General features: G+C 50.5%; 1 protein-coding gene across 1 annotated transcript in view; it reads right to left on the reverse strand.

The window, feature by feature from the left end:
* TRIP4 (thyroid hormone receptor interactor 4) overlaps positions 1–25,615 on the reverse strand; it is a 73,602-nt gene that overhangs the window by 23,592 nt on the left and 24,395 nt on the right. The window contains exons 8-11 of the mRNA XM_015418782.1: positions 24,361–24,484; positions 22,293–22,480; positions 19,162–19,286; positions 13,773–13,864 (exon numbers count right to left, since the gene is read on the reverse strand). Coding sequence (XP_015274268.1) covers positions 13,773–13,864; positions 19,162–19,286; positions 22,293–22,480; positions 24,361–24,484 — 529 coding nt within the window. The remainder of the gene's footprint in view (positions 1–13,772; positions 13,865–19,161; positions 19,287–22,292; positions 22,481–24,360; positions 24,485–25,615) is intronic.

Genomic DNA, 25,615 nt, shown 5'->3' on the forward strand with positions numbered 1-25,615 from the left:
CTTCCCACCGAAGTGGTACCTATTTATCTACTTGCAATTTCTTGCTTTCGAACTGCTAGGTTGGCAGGAGCTGGAACCAGAGACGGGAGCTCACTCCGTCATGCGGCAGACTCGGGTCTCGAACTCCTGAACTACCGACCTTCCACAGCCTGCAGTTCAGCGTCCTAACCACTTGAGCCACCGCAGCTCCGCAGTCAAGACGACAAGTCCCTAATAACCTATGCTCCGTTGCTCTGCGTCTTCTTGCAACTGCTGGAATTGTGTTTGGGAGGCACTGGGAACAGGCGACTGCTCCGAACAGTCCAAAACAGGCACAAAAAGGTTGGGAGACTTTGACATCGACAGCTTTGGGGAATGGGAAAGACGCACAACAAACTGAGCTACTTTGGAAACCGATTATGCAGACGTTAATGCCAGCTTGTTTAGCTGGGTCTTTATTATGTATTGTATGTGTAATCACTGTCTGCTTAGCATCTCTTTTTTCTTTAAAACCCCACCACCAAAAGAAGATGGGAGGATTTCAAGAGCCGCCTGCCTTTCGACTGGCTACCTGAGAGGGAAAGAAAGGGAGGAGTCGCGGCCTCCACCTATCCCACCATCAGCTGAACGGTGCACGTGGTTGTGCCTTCTCCTGCTCTGCGTTCCCAGCAACCCCGTGCGGGCAGGTCAGGCGAAGAAAGAGCGACTGGCCCAAGGGCAGCCAGCGAGCTTCATGGCTAAGCGGGGACGTCACCCCTGGGTACCCCTGCCCCCAGCCCTGGCGTGACCCTCTAACCATGACGCCATCCTGACGGAGAGGCCAAAGTGGCAAGGAGAACACAGCCACTTGTAAGCCGCCCTGAGCCCGCTTGCGGGGAGGGCGGGGTAGAAATGTAATGATAAATAAGATAAATAAATAATGTTGTAAAGGTGAAAACAGAGCAGGAGGGAGGGGGTGGTGTAAGGATTAGAACTTACAGATCTCAGGCTTTCATTCATGCGACCAAGCTATACGTTTTCACAGGTTGGTTGCAGCCTGTTTGGGCTGAGCGTTAATTAAAAACACCCGGTGGCCTTGACCAGCTGCATAAGATGCCCTTACATGGCTGCCAGGGGGCTACCTAAGTGGGCAGTAGTCACGCAGGAGACAAACAGAGGCTGAGGCCTCCAGGACTTCAAGCTGAAATGCTGTGGACTCTGCCCGTGGGAGTGGACTCTCTTTCTTAAGCCTTCGGGTGAGAAAGCCAGGTCGCAAGATTACCCCAGTGAAGGAAGCCACCGAGGAGTTAATGCTTCGGACTCAGCCTCTGCCCAGTGCAAGTATAGTGTCGGGGTTTTTTGCCATTGCTGTAATTCGTGAGTGGTTTCTGCCGAGCAAACACTCTTAGTTATTTGAAGGATTCAAATAAATGCAGAGGTATTTCTTAACCCACCACGCTGGGAGTGTCTGCTGAGTGTCCGCCTGCATCCTCGAGAGGAACCCAGATGTAATAGAGCCTCAGCAAAGGACCAGGAGCCAGTGAGGACCCCAAGGCCCCAGGCGGCTGTGAGTTCAGCGCCTGAGAACGGGAGAGTGTTTGTCCTTGGTCCAGACAGGTGGGTGGGCCCAAGCCTTCCAGGGGAGCCCAAGGAGAAAGAGACAGGGTGCAGCAGCACCAGCAGCTATCAGAGCCGTCCTCTGTGATCACAGGGCCTCACCAACCAGCCAAGATGTCTACCCCAAGGCTGGTGTGTGTGTGTGTGTTGTGTATTAAGTGCCATCGAGTCACTTCTGACGACCTTATTGCATTAACGACTCCAAAACGGCCGACCAACGGCCTTGCTCGGCGCTTTCAACAGTCAAAGCTCCCTTCGGCGGATATCTGTGCGAAGCTTCCCTCAAGTTGCTTCCGACTTACGGCCGCCCTGTGAATTAACATCCCCCGAAATGTCCTGTTGTCGACAGCCTCGCTCAGGTCTTGCAGACGGAGGGCCCTTGTGGCGGCCTTGCGGGAGTCAATCCATCATCTTCCTTTTTTCCTGCTTGTCTTCAGCTTTTCCTGAGATTACTGTATTTTCCGGTGAGGCCAGTCTTCTCGCACGTGACCAAAGTACCTCAGTTTAGCTTCTAGGGAGAGTTCAGGCTTGATCTGATCTCGAACCCACTGGTTTGTCTTTTCGGTGGTCCACGGTGTCCATAAGACTCTCCTCCAAGCCCACGTTTCAAAGGAATCGACTTTCTTCCTGTCCGCTTCCCTCATTGTCCAACTTTCACACCCATCCATCGTAATGGGCAGGGCTTTTTTTGTAGAAAAAGCACAGCAAGAACTCATTAGCATAACAGGCCACACCCAACAGCAGAAACGCATTAGCATATTAGGCCACACCCTTGACAGAGCCGCTCATTAGCATCTTAGGCCACACCCCACATTACCAGAGGTGTGGTCATCCAGCCACACTCACCTTTTGCTTCTTATTCTGTTTACCTTGTTTGTTGTCAAAACCCAGGGCTTTTTTTGTAGCAGGAACCCTTTGCATGTTAGGCCACACACCCCTAATGTAGCCAGTCCTAATGAGTTTCTGCTGTTGGGTGTGGCCTGTTATGCTAATGAGTTCCTGCTGGGTGTGGCCAATTCGGGAGCCAGCCGGAACTCCATTCCTGTGCGTTCCTGCCCAAAAATAGCCCAGGTAATGGGGGATACTACAGTATGAATCATTCTGACTGCGGCAGATTCCCCAGTGACGAACTTTCCCGCAGTCGAACTCAGCCGCTCCCTCTTCCATCCAGCTCTTGCCGTCAGTCTGCTCACGTCTGTCATTCATACAACTCTGGAGGCGGGACTTCCTGGGTTCAAACTCCTGGGGAGACTTCAGACAGGCCACCCCCTCACATGTAGGAGGGGGAGACAGGAGAGGAGGAGGACTTGTTATTAACCTCCTATTTCCTTCCCGGCTTATTGTGTTCTTCTGTAAACCCTTGCAGATTTTTTTTTGATCCACGCAGGAGGCCTCACCAGTCACTATTAGATATACGATAAAACCCTGACCTACTTTACTCTGATGTGGAAGGATTAATGAGGTCATGCTCACGAGGCACTTTAAAGCACTACATAAAAGTGCTATATGTACATATGTCATTACATTTCACTGTCCGCATCGGGGCAAAGAGCAGCCTAAATAGCTCAGGTTAGCCTGATCTCATCAGAACTTGGAAGCTAGGCACGGTTGACCCTGAGCCAGTTTGGTGTGGTGTTAAGTGCGCGGACTCTAATCTGGGAGAACCGGGTTTGATTCCCCACTCCTCCACTTGCAGCTGCTGGATGACCCTTGGCAAGCCGTAGTTCTGTCAGAGCTGTTCTCTCAAAGACAGTTCTGGAAAGAGCTCTCTCAGCCCCACCTACTTCACAGGGTGTCTGTTGTGGGGAGGGGAAGGGAAAGGAGTTTGTAAGCCCCTCTGAGACTCCGAGTGAAGAACAGGGTATACATTCAATCTCTTCTTCTTCTTCTGGTTAGTACTTGGGTGAGAGGCCACCAAGGAAGTCCCAGGTTGCGACACAGAGGCAGGCCATGGCAAAGCACCTCTGCTCATCTCTGGACTCGAAAACCCCACAGTGGGGTTGCCGTACGTCTGCTGGACCTCAATGGCACGTTCTACCTCTTTATCTGGGCAAAACACTTATCTCACCAACCTTTCTGAACCTGTGGGCACCTTTGGAATTCTGACACAGATGGGGGGCGTGGCCACAAAATGGCCACTGTGGAAGGTGAAGCCAGCCACAAAATGGCCGCCGCAGCTTACTTTCGGCCACACCGTGAAGATCCTTCTCTGGTGGTTGCAGCCGCTGCCAAAGCATTTTTAAAAATCTGCAGAGGGAAGCGAATCTCCAATGGTCAACCAGAAGCCTTGCTGGGCAAAAGCCCCACCTCACTTCTAGAAACACCTGGTGGGCCCCAGGAAAGGTGTCAGCGGGCACCATGCTGAGAACTCCTTGACTAATCTCCATATCTGTTTCTCTTTCTGTGTGTGTGTACAATGAGAGAGTCCAATCTCTGGGGGTGAATAAACAGCTGATGAGCAACATCGTAAGCAAGACATCTGTTTCAGCTCTTTTCCTCAAGTCACCGCATGACCACTGTTACATCCGCAGTGTCATTAAGCACCGATTACCTTGACTGAGAAAGCAGACTTCCAGAAGTCCATTCAAGAAGCCAGATCTCTTGGGCTGCCAGACCAGTCCAGGCAGGGGCTCCCCCGATTTTCAGGGCTTCAGCCTGCCACCAGCCAGCTGGGGAAGCCTCACCTCCGACCAGGAGCTGCTGACGCGTGATGATGTCGCACAGAAGTTATGTCGTCATTGTGCAGCAACGCTCCATAACTCTATGATAGCCATAGAGTTTTGGCCAAAATGCTAGAGCGTCGGCATGTGACGTCCCCAGTGCGATGGTGTCACTTTCGCATGATGATATCATTTCCACGTGACATCACTGCACCGATGATGAGACCACACAGCAACATTGCTGTGCCACCCCACTCCGAGAAGGCTCCCTCCCACCTCCCACCAGCAGGACAACTGGACCTGGCAACCCTACGAGATCCTCCAAGGTCTGTGCTGCTGCTCTGCAGTGCTGTTGCTGAGATGTGGTGCCCGCGTTTCGGAGGTTTCAACCAAGACCCCTGTGGCCTGAGGCTTAGAACCAGCGAAACGTGCCACCCAGGAATGGGCAAACTCTGTTCCCACAGCCAAAGAAAAATCTGTCTCTGTGATCAACCGCCAGCAAAACACCTCCAGATTGGCCACGCCTGGGGGGAAAAATGCTAAAAGGTCTGGCCTTCCACTGTGACAAATCAGAACCTCCTGCCCAGTGTTCCCTCTAAGCTGAGTTAGTGTGAGCTAGCTCACAGTTTTTTAGCCTCTGGCTCACAGATTTTTGTTTTAGTTCAGGAAGGACGTGGCTCCAGAGCAAACCAATTTATGCAGCAGACGAATTGCACGCTCACAACTTTAATGCCAGTAGCTCACTAAGTAGAATTTTTGCTCACAAGGCTCCACAGCTTAGAGGGAGCATTGCTGTTCTCCAGGCCCCCAAAATTCTCCCCCCCCCCCCCCCCCCCCCCCGTTCCAGAACCCAGAGGTTTGGTTGCTGGCACAGCCACCCAGGATCCTAGCTCAGACCTGACAAGGGTGACTGTTGGGTATCACAAGTTAATTTACACTCCGTATATCTGGGGATAAATGTTTGTTTGTGTTGCTCACAGGAAATCACATGTTTCCCATGTAACCAATGTTAGTTTAGATGCTGGAAGCCCGGGGAAATTCTCCCTGATCTAAGAGTTTGATTGGAACTCAAGTGTCAAAGTGTTTTAGCATTTTATGGCTTCTCTTCCCGTCTTTGTTTGGAGTTCTCAAGAAGAAAGAAGAGCAGCCATTATCTCTTCTTCTAGTCTTGTCTTTTGTGGTGTAAGGATGTAGCCATTTAGCTCCGTTGTTATTTTCATCCCAGTTACCCTTCCCTATGCTAGAATGTAGTAAAAACTTTCTATTTTAATCACACGTGGACTCTGAGTCTGAATTATTTTACTCTGGCACTGCTAAGCTATTTTATCTCTGCTAAATACCAATTTTTCCTTTTTAAACCCAACAGTGACACGTGAAACCCCACCTCTGCTGACCCAACTAGCAAGGGCAAGAGAGTGACTCAGGATACGAAGGGTTATTATTTTGCTGCAGAAATTCAACCAGGAGATAGAAGCAACACTGGGTGTGTGCGCATTATGTGCCATCAAGTTTTTTCCCGCCTTATGGTGACCCTATGAATGAATGACCTCGCCCTGGCCTGGATCGCCCAGGCAAGCCCAGTCTCGTCAGATCTCAGAAGCTAAGCAGGGCTGACCCTGGGAAGTACTTGGCTGGGAGACCTCCAAGGAAGTCCAGGGCCAGGACGCAGAGGCAGGGCATCAAGCCACCTCTCTGAAAATGTCCCCGCCCCACTAGGGGTCACCAGAAGTCACCATGACTTCCAGGCTCGCAAGCACATACACACACACACGGGCACACATGCAAAGATTCACACACTCCAAAACGTCCTACCGCTAACAGCCTTGCTCAGGTCTTTCAGACCGAAGGACTGGCAAGAAGAAGAAGAAGAAGGAGGAGGAGGAGGTGGAGGAAGAGGAGGAGGAGGAGACTGGATTTATACCCCGCCCTTCACTTGGAGTCTCAGAGCGGCTTACAAACTCCTTTCCCTTCCCCTCCCCACAACAGGCACCCTGTGAGGTAGGCGGGGCTGAGAGAACTCTGACACAAAGTGCTCTTTTTTCAAGGTCAGCTGTGCCAGAGCTTGTGACTGACCCAAGGTCACATCAGCAGGTGCAAGTGGAGGAGTGGGGAATCAAACCCGGTTCTCCCAGATTAGAGTCCGCGCACTTAACCACTACACCAAACTGGCTCCCATCTGAAATTTCTTTCTAGAGGAAGGCAGAAGGTTGGACCCAGCCAGCTTTTCTGCCAGTGAAAAAGGAAGGAGAGGTCCCTTTTTAACAACCCAAAAAGGTTTTGCTGGGGATCACGGGACCAGCGTGGACCAAAGTCACATGGGGACAGAGAAGACAGCAGGGGAAAAAAGAAAACTGGTCTAAACTGAGTGAAAAAACTGACTGAACGCAACCCTTAAGTTTTCTTACGGGGGCATAACACCTTCTCCCTTTTGGGAGCCAGAGCCAGTTTGGCGTAGTGGTTAAGAGGGGTGGACTCTAATCTGGATGAACCGAGTTTGATTCCCCACTCCTCCACGTGAAGCCAGCTAGGTGACCTTGGGTCACAGTTCTCTCAGAGCTGTTCTCTCGGGGGCAGTTCTTGAGAGAGCTCCCTCAGTCCCACCTACCTCACAGGGTGTCTGTTGTGGGGAAGGGAAGTGAAAGGAGATTGTAAGCCGCTCTGAGTGAAGGGCAGGGTATGAATCAAACTCTTCTTCTACCAGCTTTTAATCCGTCCTGTTTTATGCAAGTGTTTTTCTTTGGGTCACCAACACTGTTATCTTATCGGTACGTATAAGCTTTGAAATGCTCATATTTCAATACACTATGGATTTTTAAAAAACTGTTTGTAAGCCGCCTTGATTTTAAAGGAAGGTGGGATGTAAATGGCCAAATGGATAAATAAGACACTTGCCGGCATTCAGCTCAGCGACAGCCGTTGGATAAAAATGAGAAAAAAAGAGGAAAAAACAAGAAGCTATTGTCATACCCTTTGATATGAAAGGCTGTTAAAGGCCTAACGCGAAATATGCGAGGGAGGAACCGGTGTAAAACCACAGCTGCTAATAGTTATGGATGTGGTAATCAAAATGGCTTTGCTAAGGGGAAAAAAAGAAGAGAGTGATAGGAGAGAGAGAGAGAGAGTGTGTGTGTGTGTGCGCGCACTAACTGCCTTCGCTGCTGAGGTTACAAACCACAGTCTTGCCGAGCTGCTGAATGCAGGCAACGTCTTTCCCCCGGGGCTGTTGAGAGCTTCTATCTGCTGCTTGCAGATAACAGAACCTGCCGGCGAGTGCTTTTGGAAGCTTTGAAAGGGAGACACAGAAACATCTCCGCCAAGCTATTCCGTTTCTCCTTTCATCTCCCGCTTGCGCCAGCTTCCCTCTCCCGCGGCAGCCCGCCTCTTCAGGGAACTAGGCACGGGCAGGACCCAGCTGGTAGCAGGAGCGATGGAGATCGGCCCTGGGGAGGGGGGGGGAGGTGAGCAGCCTCCTCCTACGCATCCCCTCCCCTGACAAAGGATTTGACAGAACAGTTCCTGGCCTGCCTACGGATCACCTCTGAGCCTGCATAAGGCCAGACTTAGCTGAAAGGATGGATCCACTGTTGCATGGGGGGGGGGAGTGGCCCTGAAGCTATATAAGGCTGCCCTTCCCTCCAGATTTGCTCTGACCGCAGATAAAGCGGCTGCGTTCCACTGAATCAGACCCTTGGTCCATCACGGCCACATACGGAGCTGCCTTATAGTTCCAATTTTAGTATATGTGCTGCCGAAGCGAGCACAGGAGCTGCCTTATACTGAATCAGAACCTTGGTCCATCAAAGACAGTATTGTCGCCCTGACCTGGATAGCCCAGGCAAGCCCGATCTCGTCAGAGCTCAGAAGCTAAGCAGGGCTGACTCTGGCAAGTACTTGGACGCGGTGGCGGACCTACGTTTTTGGGACCCTGAAGCTTGAACTGTTACGGGGGGCCCTTCTCAACCAGCAACAATAGGGCAGCATCCAACAGGGTCCAAAGGGCCTTGTTGCCCTTGCAAGGACCTCGAGGCCTGAATGGCAGAGAATGGGGTGGTGGGGTGGAGTCATTGAAAATGGCCCATAGAGTGAGCCCCTCCCCCCCCAGCAATGAGGTCTGGGTAACTGGCCACTGTTACCTTCTTCACTGGGGTTGTTCCACGGCGGAGACCAATTTTTTTTTTTTAAGTTAACCACTGGATCTCAGATTTTGACTAAAAATTGCTCTACTGGTCATATGAAACGGGTATTAGAGCATATTCTAAGGTCATTATTAGGTACTTCAACACACTGGCTTATGATTCTGTCACTAAGATAGCCTTATTTTAATAACAAACACTTAAAACGCCATCAATTTTGCTGAAAAAATTCAGTCATTAATTTAAAAAGTTGCTTTATGGCCCCTCCAGGATTAGGGGCTCTGAAGCTCTGAAGCTCAAGTTTCATTAGTTTCATAGTAGATCTGTCCCTGCTTGGATGGGAGACCTCCTTGGAATATCAGCTGTCGGGAGGCGGGGGCAGGCTTTATTTAGCCACCTCTCTGAATAGCCATGACTTCTAGGTGCACTCACTCATGCGTGCACCCCCGAAAAAAAAACAAAATAAAGGTCAGTATTGTTTACTCAGACTGGCCACAGCTCTCCAGGGTCTTGGGTAGAGATCTTTCACATCACCTCATGCTTTAAACTGGAGATGAAGCCAAAAGGTGCAGTTGAGACGGACTTTCTGTGCAAATGGCATCGGCAACAGACAATTTACTAGGCACCTTTTAAAAAGTCAACTAAACCAGGTTTGGAACATGTGCCAAGCTCGCTCCTGTGCACTCAGCACCAAAGAACTGAGCAGTGCGGTACTAAGAGAGCTTTTTGATATTCATAAATGGCAGCTGTGCAAATACATACACAAATGGGAGTATGAGCAGACTGGAAAAGAAGCATTTTCATTTCCCGGAATGTACAGCAAGGTGAGTGAGCAAACTGGAAAAGAGGCCCCTTTCGTTTCCCGGTATCTACAGCAAGGTACAGAAATGAAAGTAAGGAAGCCAAGCGGCATGTGTTCTGTTCAGGAAGAACAAGGATGCAATTTTTAGCTTAGGAGGCACATAAGATGTTCCAAGGCCTTTTTATACATCCAGCAGATGTAGAGCAGCAGGGAGGGCCGTACCGCCTCTGCACAAATCCGGCAGCCCGACCCTGGACCGTCTTAAAGATGCAGCGGTTCCAAATGGGGATTTCGCATCGTTACCGACTCCCCCCACACAAGGCAGGCTTTCGCCCAAGAAGGAGGGCGCAGCCGACCGGCTTGATCTTGACATTCAATTTCTCAAGCGGGAACTGCCTGCTGATAGGCAAGATGTCAGGCGGCTTTGATTTGACACTCGGTTCCAGTGATGTGTATTAAGCTATTAGCTTTGCTTTAAAAAAAAAAAAGCCATCTCCTGGCTCCTCGAGAAGGAACGGTTTGCATTCTATTCATCTCTTCGCCAGTTATGAGTTTCACACGTGTCTAATATTATCTGGTTCTGCAACTGGTATTCACTCCACATTTTCTCAACACTGAGGGAACGGTGCAGCTCAAAACCACATTCAAACACCCTGGGCCAAGCCCTACTGACTGCAAAGTCACCCCTGAACGGCCATAAAACGGCCATAAATCTATGCAGAAGGCACTATAAAAACCCGATGATCAAAGAAAGCAGCATGCAATGCAGAGTGTACCATAAAATCCAATGATCAAAGAAAGTGAAAGCAGCACCCAATGCAGAGGGGTATTTCTGTTCCAAGGTGGGTTTGCTAAAACAATGGAGGGGAAAACCAATGCAGAATCGACCATTGTGTGTGAGACAGGAACAATTCCATAAACAAGGAGTTGTGCTTGTACAGTACAGTACAGTGTAGTGGTTAAGTGTGCGGACTCTAATCTGGGAGAACCGGGTTTGATTCCCCACTCCTCCACTTGCACCTGCTGATGAGACCTTGGGTCAGTCACAAGCTCTGGCACAGCTGTCCTTGAAAAAGAGCAGTTTGTGTCAGAGTTCTCTCAGCCCCACCCACCTCACAGGGTGTCTGTTGTGGGGAGGGGAAGGGAAAGGAGTTTGTGAGCCGCTCTGAGACTCCAAGTGAAGGGCGGGGTATAAATCCAATCTCTTCTTCTTCTTCTTCTTCTACCCTGGACTTCTGGGTGATCAAGGATTGGTGGTGGAAAGGGCCAAATCGCAGCTAATTTATGTCAGCCCCGTAGGGTTTTCAAGGTGAGAGATGGACAGAGGCGGTTTGCCATTTGCCTGCCTCTGTGTGGCAACCTCGGACTTCCTTGGTGGATCCCCATCCAAGTACTAACCAGGGTTGACCCTGTTTAGCTTCTGAGATCTTCTGAGACTGGGCTAGCCTGGGCCATCAAGGATTACCATACAACAGTACACCCCAGGTTAGCCAGACCTCATCAGATCTTGGAAGCTAAGCAGGATCAGCCCTCGATGGTGTCAGGTAGCCCTGTCACGGTGTTGGAATGTGAGGGGGGATCTCATCTCCCTCCCGTTCTCAGCGCTTCTCTGCTTAACGCTCTCGCTATCTGCGACTGGCCTTGAAGATGCTTCGCTTTGCTGTAATCCCGCAGGCCTGAGAACCGTTAACTGCTTTGGGCGCAAAATTGCTTGCTTACTGGCAGGGCCCGCGTGCCTGAGAAAACGTCATTGGCTTCGCAAGTGGGGGTGGCGGGGTCGTTTGAATATTCTATAAGTTAGGAGCCATCTTATTACAAGGCATTCTTAACACAAGCTGTTTAGTTTTAGTTTTGTGCAGGGCTTTTTTTGTAGAAAAAGCCCAGCAGGAACTCATTAGCATAATAGGCCAGACCCAACAGCAGGAACTCATTAGCATATTAGGCCACACCCATGGCAGCACAACTCATTAGCATATTAGGCCACACCCCTGTGTTACCAGAAGTGTGGTCATCCAGCCACACCCACCTTTTGCTTCTTATTCTGTTTACCTTGTCTTTTTTTGGAGCAGGAACTCCTTTGCATGTTAGGCCACACACCCCTAATGTAGCCAATCAAATGAGTTCCTGCTGTTGGGTGTGGCCTATTATGCTAATGAGTTCCTGCTGGGTGTGGCCAACTTGGGAGCCAGCCGGAACTCCGTTCCTGCCCCAAAATAGCCCTGATTCTGTGTTACCATAATAAAGCACCTATCTTCTGAAGAAGGCTGGGTGTGTGGATTACCTGCCTAAAGTTCCTGACAAACCCCAAAGAAGTCCAGGGTCGCTGTGTAGAGGCAGGCAACGGCAAAGCACCTCTGAACGTATCGTGGCTTGAAAGCCCTATGGGGTCGCCATCAGTCAGCTGCGACTTGACTGCACTTACCACTACCAATACACCCCTTCCCTGGTGATCTATGCTAGCCAAGTAGGAATACTAAGCTGGGGCAAAGCTTTTCTGCCTGGTGGGGGACTGCTGAGCCCCGGGAGGAGGGTCATAGCGATGCACGCGCATTTCCGTCTGAGCTGCTGCACCTTGTATCAAAGCCGTCACTTTTTTAAAAAAACAGAACCACCTGGCACGGATTTGCCATGGATACATGATCCTGTGTGAGAAGGCAACCCCACACACCAAAGCCCCTGCGGGACAAGGAATGATTCCGAGATCCCTGGATTAGTTGGAAGGAACTAGCAAAGAACATCGTGTGAGAACATGACCTCTTCCTCCCGGCTCCCCAAATGCAAACAGACTCATTTCAAACGCAGCCGCTCGGTGAGGTACGGATGTGGCTGGTGAATCCAAAGCGCGCACCCCAAACGCCCCTAAGCGGAAACTGAGCTGCCTGCCAGGATAGGGTGGGTGTGGGGAGTGTGTTGCGGATTTAGGGATCACAGTGCTGTGAAACGGAGGATTCTGCTTCTGAACGGAATGCTCCCTGACGCGGGGCCCAGGCCGCCAGGGGGGCTTTTACCTGTTCTGAGGAGACCACCCTCCCTGCCTAGGAAGAAGAAGAAGAAGAAGAAGGAGAGATTTGATTTATACCCCGCCCTTCAGTACTCAAAGGAGTCTCAGAGCGGCTTACACCCTCCTTTCCCTTCCCCTCCCCACAACAGACACCCTGTGAGATAGGTGGGGCTGAGAGAGCTCTGACAGAAACGGCTCTTTTTCAAGGACAGCTGTGCCAGAACTATGGCTCGCCCCAGGTCATCCAGCCAGGTGCATGTGGAGGAGTGGGGAATCAAACCCAGTTCTCCCAGATTAGAGTCCGCGCACTTGTCCACTACACCAGACTGGCTCTCTAGGTGCACTCCTAGCTGCGCTGGCCCAGCCTCAGCCGCTTCCGTAAATCAACAACCAACTGGTTGCCAAGATATCCCTACCCGGTTTTGTTAAAACAGATACGAGCCGCGACAGACACCAATCTGAGAGGAGAGTGTCTGTAGATAAGCATATGGAGCAGAGGTCCATCAGTGGCTATTAGCCACAAGGTATAGATAGGGACTCTGGGGCAAGTGATGCTCTGTCATCTTGGTGCTTGGGGGGGTCAACAGTGGGAGGGCTTCTAACGTCCTGGCCCCACTGGTGGACCTCCTGATGGCACTGGTATTTCTGGCCACTGTGTGATACAGAGCGTTGGACTGGATGGGCCTTTGGCCTGATCCAACATTGGCATCTCTTATGTTCTTATGAGAGCCGTCAGTTCTGCACCCCAGCAGTCGCACGCGAGGCTTAAAGAAAGAAGCATAGGAAATTCCCTTTCCTGTCTTTAGGAGTAATTTTCCAGAATCAGCCCAAGAAGAGCCCCACCGTCTTCTGCCCCAACAGGCCAGTGTGGTGAGGGGGGTTAAGAGCGTCAGTCAGACTAGGATCCGGGAGACCCAGGTTCGAGTCCCCACTCTGCCACGCAAAGTTGCTGGGTGTCCTTGGGCCAGCCACGCACTGTCAGCCTAACCTACCTCACAGGGCTGTTGTGAGGATAAAACAGAAGGGAAGAGAATGATATAAGCCGCTTCGGGTTCCCACTGGGGAGAGTGGCAGGGTGTAAATGAAGTGACTAGGTAAGCAGTGTGTGGAAGATTTCTGTTTCATTTCAAGCTCGGGGCCGGGTCTCTAAGGAAGGCAGCCAACAGCACTGGCCTGATCCAACTGGAAGCACAGGAGGCTGCTCGGCGCAGCAGGATTTGAAAAGCCACAAGCCTTGGGGGAGCCCAGTGGCCCTCCCCAGCCCAGCCCCTCGGCACAGACCCTTCCCCAGTAGCCTCCCGTCACTCCAGAGACGTGAACAGAGCCTTTCGCTCCACTCATTCATATACAGCAAGGGAAGTACCTGCAATCTGGGAAATCCATGGGGAAAGGAAAGAAATGACCCTTCCCCTTTGTTCCACTTGCTTCTGAGATAAGGCGTCTCCAACTGGGAAGGATTTTCAAAGCGGAGAGCAGAATTTTACTGGCCTCTCCCTCCTGAACACAGGAGCGATTCGTATTTGCCAAGGGCAGCGAAGACCCGCTTGTTCGCCACATCCCCGTTGCTCCCCAAATCCAGCCGCCTTTCGCTCACTGCTCACCTGCTCCCGGAATTGCTCTTGCGACAGGCAGTCAATCAAGTCCACGCAGCCCAGCAGGCAGCCGGAGGGATAATCTTTGGGAAATTCCAAATCTGCGGCAAGCGGGAGAGAAAATTATTAGGCAAGCGCTGGCACATGACCCCGGGGCCCTGCCGTTCTCCGCATGGTCTTGATTAGCCTTCCGTTGCCTCCCACGTGCTCTCGCCACAGGCCCTTTCGATTGTTCCCGTCGTGGCTCTGAACGAAAACACACACTGGCTCGGGAAAGAATTGCCCAATACCAGTTACGCTCTCCCACACACACCCTCCCATCTCACTCCCGCAGCCTGGACTGCCAATTCTGCTGCATGAGCCGAGCCCTTTCATTAACGGACCTCCAACTTGTGCTGGTTCGGCCCAGGGTTAAGGGAACCGCTAAGCAAAAGATCAAGTACTACGTTCAGGCCACAGAGAAGGAATATTCAGAGTGTACCTTGCTACTCAGAGCACATTTTATGTGACCCAGACAGTGTGTTCAGACTAGTATTTACGGTAAGTCCTTGCGGGATTTCCCGTATTGGGTCAAAAATGAGACGAAAAGAAAAATTAAAAATCAGAAGGGAGGTAAGGCTTTAAAGACCGGACAGGATGGGGTACGGAAAGGCCTGAAGCAGTCCAGGTCTGTTGGAACATTTTTCCATGCATGTAAAAACTAAACCCTTGTATTTGCAGCATACACACAGCGTACAGATCTCAAGAACATAAGAACATAAGAGATGCCAATGTTGGATCAGGCCAAAGGCCCATCCAGTCCAACACTCTGTGTCACACAGTGGCCAGAAATACCAGGTGCATTCAGGAGGTCCACCAGGGGGGCCAGGACACTAGGAGCCCTCCCACTGTTGACCCCCCCCCCCAAGCACCAAGATGACAGAGCATCACTTGCCCCAGAGCCCCTATCTATACCTTGTGGCTAATAGCCACTGATGGACCTCTGCTCCATATGCTTATCTAATTCCCTTTTGAAGCCATCCATGCTTGTAGCCGCCACCACTTCCTGTGGCAGTGAATTCCAAGTGTTAATCACTCTTTGGGTGAAGAAGTACTTCCTTTTATCCGTTCTAACCCGACCGCTCAGCAATTTCATGGAGTGCCCACGAGTTCTTGTATTGTGAGAAAGGGAGAAAAGTACCTCTTTCTCTACCTGCTCTGTCCCATGCATAATTTCATACACCTCTATCATGTCTCCCCTCAGTCGTCGTTTCTCCAAGCTAAAGAGCCCAAAGCGCCTTAACCTTTCCTCATAGGGAAAGTGTTCCAACCCTTTTATCATTCGAGTTGCCCCGTTCCACACCAGACTCCACACTGTGATGAATTTACTGTGCAGAATTCATACTAGATCAAATGGCTACAGCTCAGTTCAGACCCCCAACCACAGTTTATCCTGACCCGGATAGCCCAGGCTAGCCCGATCTCGTCAGATCTTTGAAGCTAAGCAGGGTCGGCCCTGGCTAGTATTTGGATGGGAGATCTCCAAGGAATGGGGTCGGCACACGGGGATCGGCAATGGGGGATAAGTCTATCAATGGCTACTAGCCATGGTGACTGAGGGAAAGCGACATATTCAGAGGTGCGGCCGAGCAGGAGGGGAGGGAGAGGTGTGGCCTCACCGGGTTTTCTTGCTTCCGCAGTCAGATTCTCGAACTTTGAGAAGCCAGCTGAGGAAGCAGGAAGACCCAACGAGGCCGCCCTCTGCCTCCCCTCCTGCAAGGGCTGAGCATATTTGTGGGGGCATGGCCCTCATAGGCCGCCACGCGGCAACCGGCCTGCAGATCACCAAAAAGCCCAAGAGCATACAGCTTCACTCTGCTGAGAGCGGATATGCCGATAAATAACGCATGAAGTTTCTGCGTCCCACACAACTGGCTGTTGCGAGTCCTTTGTTCATAAGTCGCACACACACGAGGTCTCGCGACAAGGCATAAATATACACCAGGAACACCCCCTGTGCTACTGTTTTAACGCTATGGGAAAAATCCATGCACGGTTTGCACTCCGACTACTGGAAACCCCTCGCCTCTGTCATTTCCCTTTCTGTAAAGCATCTCTAAGGAGCTGCGGTGGCTCAAGTGGTTAAGATGCTGAACTGGAGGCTGTGGAAAGTCAGTTAGAGACCCGAGTTGCCGCATGACGGAGTGAGCTCCTGTCTGTAGTTCCAGCTCCTGCCAACTTAGCAGTTCGAAAGCAAGACATTGCAGTGTTCCATGCGCCTTGGTGTTTAGTCATGCCAGCCACAGGACCACGGAAACGTCCTCGGACAGCGCTGGCTCTTCGGCTTTGAAACAGAGATGAGCACCGCAACCCTAGAGTCGGATTCGACTGGCTTTCGAGCAAGGGAACCTTTACCTTTTAAAGCATCTCTAAGAAGCCCTTTGGCTCCACAAAAATCATTGCTTGCCCTTCCCTTCGCATACTGGTTATCCCAGCCCTGAACCAGCCTTCCTATCTACCTTACCTAAAAGACTTCGTTTCCCTTTTCAAAAGAGCTATATTTGATTCTGTACTGAGTTAGAGGGTGCAGACCCCTGCCCCCACTGGACATCAGCAGGACGGGTGGGGAAATCTCTCTTGACTGTGAGCCCCTAAGCAACGGGGGAAGGGCAAGCCGCCTGCTCGGATACCAAGACAGGATCAGAAGCCCATTCTCGGATGGGAAAGCCAGAGTAAGCTGGACCACTGGGATCACTTTGGACAGTTCTGTCAAGGAACCAGAGGAACGGAACTAACTATTCTGTGAGTGATGGCCCCCCCCCAAAAAAAATAATTGGTTATTTCTTTGGGGGGGGGTTTGGAAGATCTGCTGCTTTTAAATGTTTATAAAAGCATTTATGTAAGAGATTTATATAAATGGCCATGAGATTTATAGAAGATCCCTGCTGTATTGTGTTATTATTAATATTATTTCATCATCAACTCACAGCTGACTTATAGCACAACCCTGCAGGGTTTTCAAGGCAAGAGCATTCAGCGGTGGTTTCGCCATCCCCTGCCTCTGCACAGCAACCCTGGACTTCCTTTTTATTTATTATTTTATTTTATTTTCATCACATTTATACCCCGTTCTTCCCGCGAACGGGCTCAGGGTGGTCTCCCATCCAAGTACTAGTCAGGGTGAGTGTGTTACACAAGCGCTTCAAGACATCAACAAGCTATGGGTTTTCCACCAGCAAAATGGAACTTTCCTGCCTCCCCCCACCAATCTCCACAAACACTGCTCCTGGGGGGGGGGGTAGGGGACCCTGAGGAATGACACAACCAGTGTCTTGAGGGGGAATCGGTGGAAATTGACATTTTAGCCTGGATCGAACCCTATGGTTTTAACTTGATGCACGTCGCCACGGATGCTTTTTGTTTGGTAAAAAGATGGGATTTATAACTCCCCACCAGTCTTCCCTCTAAGCTGAGTTAGTGTGAGCTAGCTCACTGTTTTCTAGCCTCTGGCTCACACATTTTTGTCTTCGCTCAGGAAGGAGGGCTCCAGAGCAAACTAAATTTATGTAGCAGCCAAATCGCTCGCTCACAACTTTCATGCCAGCTGCTCACAAAGTAGAATTTTTGCTCACAGGGCTCTACAGCTTAGAGGGAGCATTGCTCCCCACCCCATGCCACAAAATTAATTAAAAACAAAGGATTTTGTTTTCAGTTCTTCAAAATTTTGGGATGCCTCTGGAAAAAAAGGGTTTGTTTCTAGCCCCCCCCCCCCGGTGTGGGCAGCTGTGAAACTGCTGTCTGGACAGTCAGACAGACCCACAATCTTCAGACAGCAGATCAGGGTAACAGCTGCAACAACCAAAACGCGCAGGTGACTTTTGTTTCCCAGGAATTCAGAAATTCCGTCCGACGGAGGTGTCCCAGCTTTGCTGATCTCCCTTGACAACAGCCTTCCAGGAGAAGCAAAGTCTTACGGAAGTGAAGCAGGGCACAGAGGAATGGAGAGCATGCCTGCCCCTCATTGTTCGGAGGTGGCAGTGGGGGAGAAACCCTTGAACTGAATTTTCACCATACTTCCTTGCAGGCCCTTGGCTACAGCGGGGTGTTCTGGGGCCCCGCCCCCTTAATTGAAAGCCCCGCCCCACCAATAGCCATGCCAGACACCTTATTTTTTGAGGAGAGACCCCTGCTGCTGGCAGCGGCCAGGATGAGAGCGCCATAGCTTGCCCTCTGGCTTCCCTATCCCTCCCACAGGGGAATTGGGGGGGGGCATCATGGGACCTGGGAAAAGACAGCTCAGAAGGGCAAGAAAGCTTAGAAGGGCACTCAAGAGTAGCCCCTTCAGTACATCTCCCACAATCCACCTTTCTGCTAGCCCAGTCCTGCTGCATACCACCTAGGTCAGGGTGAGTCTTTCAAAAGCATTCCCATGAGCTTTCGGGAAACAGGCATTCAGATTAACACAATCAACTGTAATTTAACTGCCCCCTTAAATATTTATAAGGAGCTGCGGTGGCTCAAGTGGTTAAGACACTGAACTGCAGACTGTGGAAGGTCGGTAGTTCAGCAGTTCGAGACCCAAGTGTGCCGCATGATGGAGTGAGCTCCCGTCTCTAGTTCCAGCTCCTGCCAACCTAGCAGTTTGAAAGCAAGAAATTGCAAGTAGATAAATAGGGACCACTTCGGTGGGAAGGTAACAGCGTTCCGTGCGCCTTGGTTTTTAGTCATGCCGGCCACATGACCACGGAAACGTCTTCGGACAGCGCTGGCTCTTCGGCTTGGAAATGGAGATGAGCACCGCAAGCCTAGAGTCGGATTCGACTGGCTTTCGAGGAAGGGAACCTTTACCTTTACCTTAAACATTTAAATCCACCCCCCGCAACACAAAAAACCCTGACTACTTCCTTGTGCGCTTATTCCTAACAGCCGCTCTTACTGTCTTGTGCAGTTCAGATGTTCAAGGTTAATAAGTTTTGTTTCATTTGTTTAATCGATTTATACCCCGCCCTCCCCACCGAAGCAGGCTCGGGGCAGCTGACGTAAAAATTAAAACCGATAAAAACAAAGTTGCAATCATTCCGAAAGAGCAGCCGCGCCGATCTATCGCAGTCGCACCCTGCGCTTCCTGCATTCTGTTCCCCTTCGACCCTGCTGCTTACTATTTCCTTTTGCTCCCGCAGAACCCTCATGCTTCTACAAGTCAGTCAAGCAAGGACCGCACTGGAAGCATCTGACGGAATGGGCTCCAGTCCACAAACTAGGACGGGTTTGCTGTTATTCTTCCCAGCGGCTGGTCTCTACAAGGTGGAGCCCAGAAAGGACTTTCATTCCCCCCCCCCACCACCACCACCAGCCTCTTCGCGAGTGTTTCCACTGGGGTAACGGGGCCTGCAGCCCAAAGGCATGAAGATCGTTTCACCTGGTTGAAGCAGGACTTTGTAGCTGACCTCCACTTCAGAGATCTCCTGAGGGGAAGGTCTTTTGGCGGTGGCCGCTATCCACAGCCGGCCTCTCAGCGCTGTGTACCAAGTCCTGCCCTCTACCCTAGAGAGAGAGAGAGAGAGAGAGAGAGAGAGAGAGAGACAGGAGGACAGGAGAGCATCAGGAACAAGTTCAGTCTCCAGGATCCTGCTCACAACTCAAGGTTCAAGAGAACATTTCAACTGCAGTCCTAGTGTCCAAGCTGTATGCTTCTGAAAAGTACCTTCATCATGGGAAGTGGCTTGCAGCCCACCCACTCCACTCCACGCCAAGGCTGAAGCCTTCCTGAAGCCAAAGGAACCGTCCTCCAACTTAAAGAGACTCCCTTGCCAACCCACTTAATTTGGAGGGAGGCTCTTTGGGCTGGAGGAAGGCCAGCGCAGAGCGGGTGGCGTACAGGCCAGCAGCATTAAAGAAGGTGGTGCTAAAAGCAGACTGGCAAGAACCGCCAAATTAATTAGACGACTGATTTAAGGTCCATAGTTTTTGAAGGGAGATACCCTTTCCGATTGCTTCATCTGCATCAACCGTGGCCGCGTTTCACTTTCCAGTTACTAAGAATGCCTGAAACAAACTTGATCGGTATTTTTAAAAAGTGGACCTTATCTAAATCCCCCCCCCCCCCCCCCCGCGGGCGCAGTCATTTTCTGTGCTGCGTCCTTCTCTCTTCTTCTTCTTCGAAGCAGGACTGACCCTGGCAAGTATCTGGATGGAAGACCTCCAGAGAAAACCAGGGCTGGGAGGCCACTTCTCTGAATGTCCTCCGTGCCCCAGTAGGAGTCGCCAGAAGTCGCCAGGACTTCCAGGCACGGGCACATACGCACACACGCACACAAAAATACAAAAAAGGGGGGAAAATGCTTGGGAAGAGCCGTGACCCCCGCGGCAGTCCTGGAGATGGTGATGGAGGAAGGCAGAGAGAAATAAACGTTTCATGTTTGCATTCCACTTTCCCCTTCCAGACGGTCTCAAAAGCATACGCCTGAGTCACTGTCCCACAACTGTGCGAGGGCACTTTGGCCACGGTGTGGCACGACTGCCAGTGGCCTTTGTGGCTGAGTGGCATTTTGAACTTAGACCTCCCTGGTCTGGGGCCACCGATCTCAAAAAAAAAAGAGGGCAGCCCCAGCTACAGGAGGACCTAATAGCGTTACCTCTCGATATTTTGATAGGATAAAGCAGGGGTTCAAGAAGTCCGACAATGCTCTACCTCTGCAGGTGCTGAATTCCTCCGTAGTCTCTGTTACTGCTAAGTCAACCCACTGCTGCGGATGGCCACTGTGCTTCTCTGTATGTTTCCAAATATCACAAACTAGGTCCCTTTAACCACGACACTCACAATTCTCTTACCTTTCTTGGTGTATAAAAATCTTGTAGACTGAATACTGGCTATGTGTGTGCCTGGCAAAGTGAGCAGAAGCCCACCAAAGCCGATACTACAACACATCTGTTAAAAGGCATACAGACAAAGACTCTTTTGGGTTTATAGCAGGACTAAAACAATCAGTCTTCTGACCCAAAGTCAGACATCTTGGAATACACATCCAGTAAAATACAGCAGGAGTCCAGCGGCACCTTCGAGAGGTACGAGCATTTATTGCAGCATGATACACAGCCGGTGTATTCCAAAACATTCTCCTTTCTGGCTAAGAATAGAGGAAAACAGCGACATCTAGTGCTCCACACAGGAGATTCTCTTTTCCAAGGTCTAGAAACCAGCAAACATTGGTCCAAATAAGCATTGGAAACAGATTATAATATTTGTCTGTGAAACAAGCTGTTGACTGGAGGCTGAGCCATTTTCTTGGGTAGGGCACACGGAATCTTCTGCCAGCAAAACAAGAGATTAAAGTTGCAAATGGGGACTGAGATATACCTTTTGGCCCCCTGAATTTTTGCTAGAGCATTTTAGCTGCAGTGCTTTAGCTGGTTATTTGTAAAAAGACTGTACATTGCCTTGAGTGCCATGTAAATGGAAAAGCATCTAAAATGTTGCATAAAATCAGCGGGACACAACACACATCCTTAGGCTTCCCCTGGCAGGTGACAAAATAATTATTTCGGGATGGGGGCGGGCTTCTAGAAGATCCACTGCTTTTAGATTTCTTGCAAGCCATTCCTTTGTCCATGCCATTTATGTAAGATACCTGCTGCACTGAGTGCGTTTATACATGTGTTTTAATACATCACCATGGGTCAGATCCAGGCATTTATGCATACATTTCCTGCGCAGCATGAGCCAACTGTATCTTTACACAGAACTGGAGGTGTAAAGTGCCATTAAGTCGCAGCCAGCTTACGGTAAGCCCGTGGGGTTTTCAAGGCAAGAGACTTTCAGAGGTGGTCTTGCCACTGCCTGCCTCTGCGTTGTGACCCCCGGACTTCCTTGGAGGTCTCCCATCCAAATACTAGCCAGGGCCGACCCTGCTTAGCTTCCGAGACCTAATGAGACTGAGCTAGCCTGGGCCATCCAGGTTAGGGCTATGCAGAACTAAAAGTAAAGGTAAAGGTCTCCCTTGCTCGAAAGCCAGTCGAATCTGACTCTAGGGTTGCGGTGCTCATCTCCGTTTCAAAGCCGAAGAGCCAGCGCTGTCCGAAGACGTTTCCGTGGTCATGTGGCCGGCATGACTAAACACCAAGGCGCACGGAACGCTGTTACCTTCCCACCGAAGTGGTACCTATTTATCTACTTGCAATGTCTTGCTTTTGAACTGCTAGGTTGGCAGGAGCTGGAACTAGAGACGGGAGCTCACTCCATCATGCGGCACTCGGGTCTCGAACTGCTGAACTACTGACCTTCCACAGCCTGCAGTTCAGTGTCTTAACCACTTGAGCCACCGCAGCTCCATTATGCAGAACTAGGTGGGAGGAATTCAGTCAGTTGGGTTCCTGGCAACTGAGGGCTCCACCGAGCGGAGAAGGAATGGAAGGACCCCTCTGGCACAGGCTCAGGGCTGCACAAGAGCGTAGGGCTCCTCCAAGCAGAGAAGGAATGGAAGGACCCCTTTGGCACAGGCTCAGGGCTGCACAAGAGCGTGTGGAGTGTTCTGTTTCTAGATCCCTGCTTACCGTTTGATCCCTTTGACCAGCAACGAGGCCCAAGGCTGATGCATGCTGAGGCACCAGCCACCGTCTGAGATCTCCTGTAACTCTCGGTCCTGAATCCGTAAGAGGCTCCTGTCTGAGTTGGCGTCGCTCTTGGCTTCCGCAGAAGGGCCAATTTTCCTGGGGGTGAGTAAGCCGGTCTGGTCCACCCACTTCAGCACATAAAAACAAAACAGAACAAAATTAAAAATCCAAAACGCGACACGCGCACACAAACAGAAGGCTTAATCCTCCTCTGTTCAACGAGAGTTGCCCCGATAGGTTCTGCGATGCTCCGGTTTTGTAGTTAGCGTGATTCTTTGGCTTGTAGGTGCTGGGTCACATCAGTTCAGTGACAGGCAAGGACAACAGAGAGTGGGAAAGCTCATGGGGGATGCCCTCAGGGCAGCCAATTAGCTTCTGCGAGAAGAGAAACAGACCCCGCGGCTGCCTTTGCTGAACGGGAGGCCAATTGTGAATCATCTCTGATCTCAGTCATGCGGTCCACTCTTAGATCATCCTCTCAGAAGAAGCAAAAGAGAGGCACGTCTAACAGGCTGAGGAGCAGGGGGGAAACAACTTGTTAGGACCCAATATCTCAACAGAAAGAGGGAATTGTGAGCGATGCTGAATGAGACGCACCAGGGAGAGTTTCATGGAGGTCAAAGGAATCCCCACCACCACCTAGATGACCGCCTGCTACTTTTGCTCAAGATTCCTTTTGATGCTTAACTGCGCAAGGAGCCTTGGCATTAATTGACATTGAAGGGTGAGGAGGTCTGGCTTACAGAGCTACACAGGATGCCCAGACTGCTAAGAAATCAAACAGAAACCAAATTAGAAGAGAGTCTTTCGTGCGCACGTAAAGCCAGGGCTGTAGAAATAAACAAAAAATGCAGCCCTGTTCTATCGTCCTCCAGCGGCGGTTGCTTCAAGGTGGAAACCACCTGCCAACTATACACGCCACCACTGATGTTTAATCTGTTGTGACTTCTACCGTACTTATGGTGTTGGTGGATCTGAGCTCCATTCCCTTAAACCAGTTTTTGTCGATGTCTTTTGTTAACATCTGCATCTCGAGTCTTTTTAGCCTGAGATGGTAACAGCCTTTCGCTATTTGCAATGAACTGCTACTGCAACCCAAGTCCTGAAACATGGGGCGGGTGCCACGTTGGAGAACAGCACTTTGAAGTGCCACACGTGGCTCCTGAGCCGCTGAACAAGCATCACTGATCTAGAGTCAGGATGTTTGATGCTGCCGAGTCAGACCACGGGTCCACTGAGAGCAGCCCTCCAAGGCCTCACACGGACATGTGGAGCTGCCTTATACCGAATCCAACCTTCAGTCTATCAAGGTCCGTATTGTCTACTCTGGCAGCTGCTCTCCAGGGTCTCAGGCAGAGGTCTTTCCTATCAAATACAGTACCTGATCCTTTCAACCGGAGAGCCCGGGGATTGAACCTGGGACCTTCTGCATGCCAAGCAGATGCTCTGCCACTGAGCCACGGCCCCTCCCCAAGAGAGATCCTCCTAACTGGGAATGCCAGGAAGTTAAGCTTCAGACTTTCTGTATGTTGATAACACGTTGGTAACACTTATTCCTTACAGACCTCAAGGCAGATAAAGCACATTAAATAAAACACATAAAAAGCATTAAAAAAAAAAGTTTAAGAGCACTACTCCGGATGCTCTCTGCCACTAAACTGATGCATCTTCCAGGAAGAAGAAGAAGAGAAGAAGAGATTGGATTTATACCCCGCCCTTCACTACCCAAAGGTGTCTCAGAGCGGCTTACAAACTCCCTTTCCCTTCCCCTCCCCGCAACAGACACCCTGTGAGGGAGGTGGGGCTGAGAGAGCTCTGACAGAAATTGCTCTTTCTCGAGGACACCTCTTATCAGAACTACGGCTTGCCCAAGGTCATCCAGCCAGGTGCAAGTGGAGGAGTGGGGAATCAAACCCAGTTCTCCCAGATTAGAATCCGCGCACTTAACCACTACACCACTACACCCAGGAGAGGTAAGTTCTGTAAAGAGGGAAGGAGGAGTACTGACCACAGGGGCTGGCTGGAGAAGGTTTGGATTCACGAGGACTCCAGGTTCGTTGTGTTTCCCTTCGATGCTTCGCATTGTGTTTGTCAAGGTGCCGCTCTGAAGAGCTTCAATCGTTTCATCCAATCTACGAGGACGAACAACAACTCGTTCCATATTCCCTGCAAACCATCCTCTTGACTTTCACCTGCCTGGGGTCCCCTCATCAGTACTAGCTATGATATATTCATGGACGCGATCTGCTTGTGAATGGTACCAATGCAGCATCTTCACTCTGATGCCAGTAAAATGGATGATCTTTCCCAGACAGTCTGAAGACCTCCTGGCCACGAATGCAGGTCAGGACAATTGTTGCTTTAGCTGGCTTCTATAGCCAAAAGTTTAGAAGCCAGGCTCATGCCTTAGTATTCAGGATTACGTATAAGACCATATTTTCTATTTTCTTCTACCACAAAAAAAAAATGGCTAGCTGCAACATGACATTTCTAGGCGTCACGGTGACTGGGATTTGTCAAGGCCTGCATTAATGCCTGAGCAGGGTAAGACATACTATTGTGTTGAATGCCCCCCCCCAAAAAAAAAACCCACGTAAAACTCTTAGGGTCCAATGCTAGCAGTTAAGAAGAAACCAGGACAAGTAGAGGACCTGGAAATTTTACGCAACCAAACACATACCCAGACTGACTAGAACAGTGGTGGCGAACCTATGGCACGGGTGCCAGAGGTGGCACTCAGAGCCCTCTCTTTGGGCACGTGTGCCATCGCCCCAGCCAGGCCCAGACCATCATTAAAGTGTTGAATTCTCTGCCAAATAATTTTAAGTCAATGAAAGCATTTGGGATTGCTTTCCTTACTTTGTTTGGATCATCTTAAGTTAATGTATGAGTTGTTTTTTCCTAAAGTAAAACCTCAGTATTCAGGTTAAATTGCCGTGTTGGCACTTTGCGATAAATAAGTGGGTTTTGGGTCGCAGTTTGGGCACTCGGTCTCTAAAAGGTTCGCCATCACTGTGGACTAGAGCATCCCAACAGGAAGAGTTAAGTCAGAACAAAGTCAGAATACGTGAAAATAAGCATACCTAACCTGTCGTCAGCCATGGAAGCGACATGGTCTTGGGATAGCGTGCCCTGATTCCCCTAAGTTGGGACCAGAAAGGGGTTGTCTACACTGCATGATGCTTTAGAGCTCTGCCAGGGTATCTTATTCATTGGTAGTGGAGACCGAATGCAGGACCAGAAGGATCTTGGCCTGACCCAGG

This window comes from Gekko japonicus, unplaced genomic scaffold (assembly GCF_001447785.1).
Source record: "Gekko japonicus isolate JY-2015 unplaced genomic scaffold, Gekko_japonicus_V1.1 scaffold150, whole genome shotgun sequence".
Classification (NCBI taxonomy): domain Eukaryota; kingdom Metazoa; phylum Chordata; class Lepidosauria; order Squamata; family Gekkonidae; genus Gekko; species Gekko japonicus.